This window comes from Belonocnema kinseyi, chromosome 5 (assembly GCF_010883055.1).
Source record: "Belonocnema kinseyi isolate 2016_QV_RU_SX_M_011 chromosome 5, B_treatae_v1, whole genome shotgun sequence".
In the NCBI taxonomy this organism is placed as follows: Eukaryota; Metazoa; Arthropoda; class Insecta; order Hymenoptera; family Cynipidae; genus Belonocnema; species Belonocnema kinseyi.
This window is the reverse complement of record NC_046661.1, coordinates 21307188-21316076: the sequence shown is the minus strand read 5'-3', so window position 1 is coordinate 21316076 and position 8889 is coordinate 21307188. Positions and strand designations below refer to the sequence as shown.

Below are 8889 nucleotides of genomic sequence, written 5' to 3'. Positions count from 1 at the left end.
GAATTATTTACATTCTGATAATAAATAATTCAATTTTTTAAGATAAAGAAACTTATTCTTTGGCTTCTAATTGTCTGCAATGCCTTATGTCGATTTTTTTACTAAATATGTAAAATATCAATATATTTACGCACTTATATAATTATATACGTAACCGAACAATAAAATAAAATTTATATCCGTTAGCAACCCTAAAAATATTCTCTAAAGTGCCAACATAACTCTAGAAGTTGAATTTCTATAAATTTCACAAGTTTCGTTTAAATTTCATGGATCATAAATTTCGCATTTTGAATCTTTCAAAGTGAAAGTTTCAAGATGAAACTTTCAACGGCACATTGCTAGTGGCGGACTGGCTATAGGTTGGGATGCGGGAAACTCCGCCGGCGCCCATCCTATCAGGCACCCCCCACTCCTCCAAGGTATGTAGGCGCCCTCTAAGATCATTTTTTAAACAAGAGATAGCAAAAGGAATTTACTTAAAATGGTAATCCGTATACATATTGTACTCCAACATAAGCTATTTAATCATGGAAACATAACATCGTACATGAATTCCAAATTATACTTTCAAAGCAAATAAAAGTTTTATTATGATTAATTTGTTTGTCGTTCCAGGATTCGTAGATATGCAACAAATAATTGCATTCCCTTGCATATATCATACTATAAATAGTTCAAAATTATTTCGTAAAGCTTTCAACGTTGCAACATATTATTGTGTAAAAGAAAGTATTTCAAATCCTTTTTCTATAAGTTAATACCATAAAGACACTCCCTAAAATTGTAATTATTTAAAAAATATATACTAAAAAGAAAAAATCTAATTATTTTCAAAAATGAATTATCATCTTCCTTATCTAGTTTCACTTTTCAACCGATGCCCTGCTGTTCAAAATATTCAAAATCAAAGTTAAGGAATATTTGAAATTACTGAATGTATTTAATCGAAAAACGAAGAGGCAAAAGTTTGAACGTCTGATTCACGAGAAAATTTTATTTTGAGAGAAAACGATTTTGAAAAGTTGGTGCATTGACGGTTTTGTACCGTGCAATTTGGGCCTATCCATACATAATGCCTTCATGCAAATATTATTTACTTTGACCAATTATTCCTAAATATGTTTTTACGGTTCTTCGATTTAATCAATTCAGGAGGGCGCCCCTCCATATCGACTTCCCACGGGCACCCCAGGGTATCCAGTCCGCCACTGGGTTCCAGTGTATTAATTATTTTGATTTCATTCCAGACAAATGCGCAAGTACATTTTCTGATGAAAAACATTTAAATAATCAATTTTTTATTAAAAAATCAAAAAGAGCACCTGCACTTTACCCAAGAGGAGTAATTGCATTAATGAACATGTGTTCATTAATTTTCTTGAATATCTTATTTATTCGCTTACATAACATTACCATCTTCCATTTGAATCGAACAGTGTTTGCTTGAAAAAGGGACAGTTTCATGAAAAAGTGATAAAAAGGAGAATGATACGGGAACAGGGTATTGTAGAAAGAAGACTACTATTTGGATACCTCAAAAAAGCGTAGAAACAAAAGAAAGATGTTCAGTCACTTGGCATAAAAAACTGTTTTTTTTTATCATTATCTGTATAATATATTTGAAACAATATAATTCTACAACATTGCATAAAAATATACAAAGACATGAAAAAATGTCTTGACTCTCGTACAGTAAAACATGTTCGTGAATAATTTATCATCGCTGCAACTTCATCGCTCGCAACTAAATTCAACTAAACATATGCAGTTCCATTTTTCTTGTTTCATTAACAAATTCGACAACTGGCCCGTGCCGAATTCACCTATGCGTATTGCATATGTCATACAATTATCTGTTTCATGGAAGAAAGTTTTAAGTGCCATGGTACTCAATTGTTTAAAACCGAACATCTCATTTCACACTATCTTAAAGAAGTTGATCAAGCTTGAACTAATAATTTCAACAAGATGGAGTAAACGGGCCTCTCTTGTTTAATAAATTTGCCTTCTTCAAGATTGGAAGGGCCAGAAGTTATAACGTTCGACGGTGAAGAGACTCGAATTTAAAAACAAATATCGTTTCGTTTTTGAGATCAGTAGCCAAATGATAACAACGATAGTCATATTACAGAATTAGGAATAATCATAATAATAAAATAATAATACAATAATAGTTATGTAATAGCAATAGCAATAAAAATAACTATCCGAAAACTATCCTTTTTCCAGAAGGAGAATAAGTCAATAGTTTTTATTTACACATCTCGTGTTTCATAAAATTCTTGAAATTTTATTTTTTTAATTAAGCTCTACTAGAGTAGAGCATTGTTACTATTCATCATTAGCAACATAAATAATAACATAAACGCAAATATTTACAAACTCTCGCACGAACCTTCATCGATGTAATAAAACATGTGTTCGCATTTTCCCTTAGAAAAAACAACGCATACTCAAAGTACGCTGGCCCATAATCAAGAGGGTCTCACATAAAATTGCCTAATTATTTTTCAAATCGCTATCAACATTTTCGAGAAAAACAATCGATAGATTGATTATCAAGTTTTAATGTACCAAACATTCCATGGCATTATATTTTTAAAATTCGAAATATCAACATTGAAATGTTTAAATTATATTGAAATATAATATTAAAAGCAAATTTCTAATCGAAATGTTGAACAATTTAGAGAAGTGAAATTTCAAGAATTTTCGAGTCTTTTTCTGAAAACTTAAAAATTATTTGCAAACTTTCCTTTTCATCTCAATCCAGTGGATTTCCTAGAAATTTCAGGAGAATATTTACCATAAACTATAAGATTATATCACAATCATTTTAAGAATATACATGGATGTGCTGTAACTAATAGTTAATGTATCAAGTGCAAGACCCTCCTAACGAGCAACTAGAATTACAAATTTTGTCAGAATTATGTATGTATTAAGGAAATAGCAAAAGGCTTTCTGAATTATACAAAAAAAAATCTGTTAATTGCAAACAATTGCAGACACATATCACTCTCTCCCACTATATACAAAAGTCAAAAACGTTATGCATCGCTCTATTAATATTTCATTATCAAAAGAGTTTCATTGTACAAATACTGATACCACAAATTTCACGCAGTGAAGTCTGTTTGATTTCATAACATTCTATTAAGTTGTATATTTAAAATTTTCGATACACATTGACGTTATTAATTTTTCAGTGATGTTAAATTCAAAGATTTAATATTTCAAATGGCATACAATATCCACAAAGTTAAAATTTTAAGCAACTGCGTAATTTTGTAACGCTTCAATTTCGAGGATTTTCAAATCTGTAGTGTACCAATTTCAATTACTCGTGAAAATAAAGAGTTGAAATTGAAAAATCCAAATTTGAAACCCTTAAAGCCATTCCAATTTCGATAAGACGGCCCTCGCAGTGCGACCAGATTTCCTCTCATATTTATATGGCGATACAAAATCTACAGACATTTAAAAAAAGCAGCATTTTGGAGAGCTAAGACCATTTAACATCTAAATAGAAAAACTGAGTCCAATTTATTGTGGAAGAGAGAAGAACCTCTTGACAGATAGAAAGTTATTTTCAAAGTAATAAACGATATATTTGAATTTTACTCAACTTGAAAAACGGGAGCTGATAGAAAAATTCGTTAAACTTGACCAAATTTCAAGAACCGAAAAGATCCGGCAAAGTGGAAAAACTGTTAGAAAATTAGTAGAAGGTTCTAGAAATACGAGAACGAGAGGATCCAGTACGAATTTCATTTACCGATTCACCTCGGTCGTTGGTCCCTATTGTTAGTCTCGAAAAAATGTAAAACGAACCGAGTTATAATTGTTTTCGTTCTTTCTCTCACTGTTTTTTTTAAAGCCTTTTTGATTTGCAAAGGTTAAATTGACTTGAGAATCAGAGCACCTGTCTCCTTCCTTCTCTTTCACTCTATCGCATTAGATTATGTTTTGTGGCCCCAATATTTTACAAGAGAATAATGATTAACGCCCCTTAGCGAACTACTTTATCCGAGTGGCCCACCGCGACTTTAGAAGGTCCTCTTCTCATTTTCGCCGTACTCCAACTATGTTCCTAATCTACTTTTCACCTGCTACTTAAAACGTTACTTTATTTTAGAAACGATATTTTTGATTAGATAAATGTCCACGAGACTACGTTTTTTATCTATGGAATGTATCACTATTCGGAAGATTCGCCAGTAGCGGTAGCAATTCTTAGGATTAAAAAGTCAAAAGGGGCAAGTGGATGCAAATTTTCAAGATATCAATTTCGATTCGAAATTCAAACCATAATCAAGGCTCGAATCGTTACATAAGTATCAAATTTGCTCTGAAGGTTTCATTTGACATTATCATAGGGTTCCAAAAAGTTTTTTCATTTATTTTCAATGCTCACAATTTTTGTTAAATACTGTACTTTTAAACTAAATAAGATATTCTTTCTTGATTCTGTTGAAGGGTTTAATACTTTTTTTAATTGGCTGAGAAATTGGCAAAAGATTCAAAATTAGCAAAAATTCGGCGGCTTTTCTGCGTAGTGGATATCATTTTTCTCTGAAATGGTTGAGATACAATACAAATATTGCAATTTAAACCATAATAAGATATTAAATTCATTAAATTATTAATAGCCGCGGTCTTAAACTATCGTATGTGATAACACTCACATATTTATTAATACGCTAATATGATACTAGAATATAGGAAATCGATAACAGATTTTTTTTAAATTACAGACATACGCAAATATTTCGAAAAGGCAGTTTGCTATCTTTGGATATTTATTCGAGCTTGCATTAAATTTTGGAAGATTGTCGTTGACCCTATCAACAGGACGGAAAAAAGGAAAGCTTAATGACTTAATTAGATAAAAAATACAGTATTTAAAAAAATATTCGGCACCCTATACTAAATGCCTGCTTACACTAACGGAAACCGTCACACCAAATGTCATGTTTTTGCAACAATTTCAATAAAATTCTTAATATCTTTAGTTTACCGTTTGAACCAGCATTCCAAATTTAATGTTACTTTCCATGCTCAATTTCTGGAAGACTTGCAGGAAAGAAATGTAATAATTGATGAAAAATGGAAATATTGACTCTAATTCTGAAAATATCCGCCGATTGTGCCATGTGTGCCACTTCGATGAGACGACAGAATGCATTCAAAATCAAATTGAATAAATACTGTGGGGTATCGAATGCATTCTGTCGTCTTAGTATTTCCCCTCGCTCTATTTCTTCTCCTGCATTCATCTCGAGCCGAAAAGAAAAAAAGGCGAAAGTTCATTCCAAAAGGGACCTTTAATCTCATCCTTAAATATTCTATAGTCACTCTTTTCGAGTCGCTTTTGCTATGCTAAATTTTTGTATGTACAATGAAGGTCTCCTTAACTTAGATGCGATAGTGTAATCAATATTTAGGAGGGGCTTACACGAGTTCATTCCATGCTTTCTTTGTTTCTTTCTTTCTTTCTACGTACGATACAAACAGGCCGAACACTCGGCCAACTCGTCTTTGAACAGACGCTCGATAATTGACTTTCTCTTAATTGTAGAATCGCTCCGTAACGACGGCGACAATTAAATACAGTATGTGCTATTTTCAGTTATATCTTATACGTTTTATCTTCCAACCCGAACCTCCGAGGCCACGTCGTCACATCGAGGGTCCAAACATAGTAATTGGCATCAAAAATTTATATTACAAGACGTTTTCTTAAGCTTTACCAAATCTTAGACACTCTTCAGTGGCTCATAATTTACTTAGTGTAAATTTGAATGGTAAAGGTATACATACATTTCAAATCTATTCAAGTGACGTCGCTTAACATATAAAATATTTTTAACTTTTCATGCCGAAAGTGTATTTTATCAAATAAATTGAAATATTTGAAAGAGGAAATGAAAAATATGGAAATCATACAAAAGATCAATTTGAATGATATTTTCTTAAGCACTTTTAGCATAAAAAACTCTCTGTCAAATTCTATTTTCCAAAAATTAATAGAAGAATCCCATTTGTTAAGATGATGCTTTTCCGAAATAAACTTCCTTTGATTTGAAAATGGTCCAGTTTAAACTTTAAATCGTTTGATTCGGAATAAAGGATTTACATTTTACCCATTCTTGCTCAATATTGAATATTTATAATTGTGAAACTATAAATTTCACAAATTTATATTTGAACACATCTAACTATGAATGATAAGACTTGAAATTATTCTATTTCGAACTTTTCAAATTAAAATTGTATAATCTCAAACGCTTCCAATGTAAATTGAATACATTGATAGCGAACAATTTAAATTTTCAAATACGTAATTATTCAAACTGTATCGCTTTCAATTGAAAGCTGTTTAATTTTAATGCTTGACAGGCTTGAAAAGAAAATGAAACTTTTATATAAAATGCCCATTTCATTAATAAAATGTAATACTTTCATATTTTTAAGCCTAGAACATAATATTTAAATAATAAATATAAGTATGAAGCGCAGCATATCTTCTTAAAGATAATAATCGTAAAAGACCAATGAGCATCTATCCTTTAGTGTACGAACGTGAAATAAAAATTACAATTACTTTCAATTACAAAATAAACTATGTAACTAAACGTATTTGACATCTGAGAAAAATTTACTTGAGTGTTTTTACTTTTTCGAAAATATTTAATATTTAAAGCAGATGTTAGAAGGATATAATCTAAGAAAAAAATAAGACACTAAAACAAATTTATAAAATATTGAAGGAATGCTTTTAACTAATTGAAACCGTGTCTGAAATGCTTGAAATATTATCGCCAACTTAATATCATAGCTTCAAAATACCATCAATCAGGAAAACATCTAATATTGTAATTTACGTGAAAATGATACAGGATCCATAATATAATATGGAATAGCAATCGTCACAAACTAAATCAATGAGATTGATCGTCAACTAGACGCAGGATCCCTCTTGGGTTCGGCCAACTTTATATCGCCCCGTGCGAGACGAAAATAGATTCCTCGCCTTTTACAAGGGTCCATTCGTGATTACGCACAATTTTCTAACGCGGAACATCGCGGCAAGATAAATTTTACTAAAATGCGATTACCTAAGCAGAAACACTCCGCAATCGAATGCCTCTGGCGACATACATTTTTTATTCTCTCGACAGTACCACATTCATCACATAACAGGTTTATCAATCTGTAAAGATTGTGGTTTGCTGCTAGAACGCAAGCAAGTGACAATGCTGACTTTGCTGAATGTTCGATTCAGCAAATTTCGCTATCCAGAATACTCACTAAAAAGACCCGTGACAATAAAGATTCGCCGCAGGATCAAGAGGCTCTACGGATGGTTTTACAAAATGTCGAGGTTGAATCCTGCCGTTTGGTCGAGCGAGTTAAGGAGTTCTTGGGCGCTGAAGTTTGATGCATCCCCGGTAGGCAAGTTGTCGAGCAGGTCGAAGTTGAAATCCGCGGTTCCTATCGACGGATCGGGTTGTGGAGGCTGAGAATGCTGCTGAGCCAGGCTTCGCACACTTGGACTTCCACCGCCGTATTGCTGATGTGGATGCATGGGAGAACCTACAAAAACGCAGAACAGTTAGAAAAGAATAATGTAATCACTAATCACCTGTAGAATACGCGAATGAAAGTAATTCAGCAAAAACTAAACTAACTCGTAACCGTGGGCTTCAAAACTTGCACATATATTATTTTACAGGGCTTGTACATATAGTTTTACAATAGCTCTCATTTGAGGAACATCCCACGGGTACTTTTAGGCCTAGAAAAACGAACCGTTAAAGTTCATTTTTGAAAAAAAAGTTTTTCTTTTGCTTTTTACATGAGAAATTTAATTTTTCTCGAAAATTATTCAAAATACGGAAAAAGTCTACAGAGAAAATTGTTATTCTTTTTAAATCTACAAAGGTATGCTGTTTTGTAATATGTTACGTTGAGTTCTTAAAATTTCATAAAAAAATAAAGCCAACAAATCGACTAAATCGTAACTTTTTAATTATATAATAAACAATGCGGTAGAGGAAATATCTTATACGATTCTTAAGATTGTTGAGATTAAAAATGAAGAAAATTTTTCTTTTATCCTAAATTTAAAAAATACATTTTTTTCTGCATGGAAAATTAAAATTTTTTATTATGTATTTCTGCGAGGCCTCACGGTTATTTCAAGCTAGAAGAGGAACATATGTATGGTTCTATGTGTGCAATTACTTATTTTTATTTCGTGAAATATTATTTTTCATCAATAACGAACCGTCCGACAGTATGACGGCATCCAAGAAACTAAAAAACTAGCGATTAAAAATATGCACTCGCTTCTGGCAGGACATCTCTTGAAAAAAATATAGAATAGTCAAAAAAGCCTTATTTGAAATGTTGTTGACAAATATAGACTGAGATAATAAGGCAAAAAGACCGGTTTAATTTGTGATTTTTGCCAATTTAGATGATTCCAATACATCTCTTGGCAAAATTAAGGAAAATAATGAAAAGAATTTGAAAGTCACGCAAACTTAAACTTGAAATCTTTTCCTCAAAAAAAGCCCAAGAACCTGTAAAAATATCTACTGTTTCTCGAATTATTATAAAGAAAATCGAGCACTGCTCGACCATGCACTTTTCGCCTTGCATTATTTTAATGATAAGAACCAGTAAACATTTTTCAAGTTTCTTGGGCTAATTTAACAAGGAGATTTCAAAATTCGTTTTGCGTTAATTTTTAAATTTTACCATTATTTTCCTAAATTTTGCCAACAATTGAATTGAAATCATGAAAATTGAGAAAAATTAGAAATTAGATCGGTGTTTCTAACCTGGCACCGAATTTAATAAGCTTTCCAATGATTT

At 31.7% G+C, this 8889-nt stretch overlaps 1 protein-coding gene across 5 annotated transcripts in view; it reads right to left on the bottom strand.

Moving 5' to 3' along the window:
• Positions 1–5665: 5665 nt before the first annotated feature.
• LOC117173214 (neurogenic protein mastermind) overlaps positions 5666–8889 on the bottom strand; it is a 758065-nt gene continuing 754841 nt past the window's right edge. For all 5 annotated transcript variants that reach the window (XM_033361664.1, XM_033361665.1, XM_033361668.1 and 2 more), the window contains exon 7: positions 5666–7602. In XM_033361664.1, the coding sequence (XP_033217555.1) occupies positions 7376–7602 (227 nt within the window). In that variant the 3' untranslated portion in view covers positions 5666–7375. The remainder of the gene's footprint in view (positions 7603–8889) is intronic.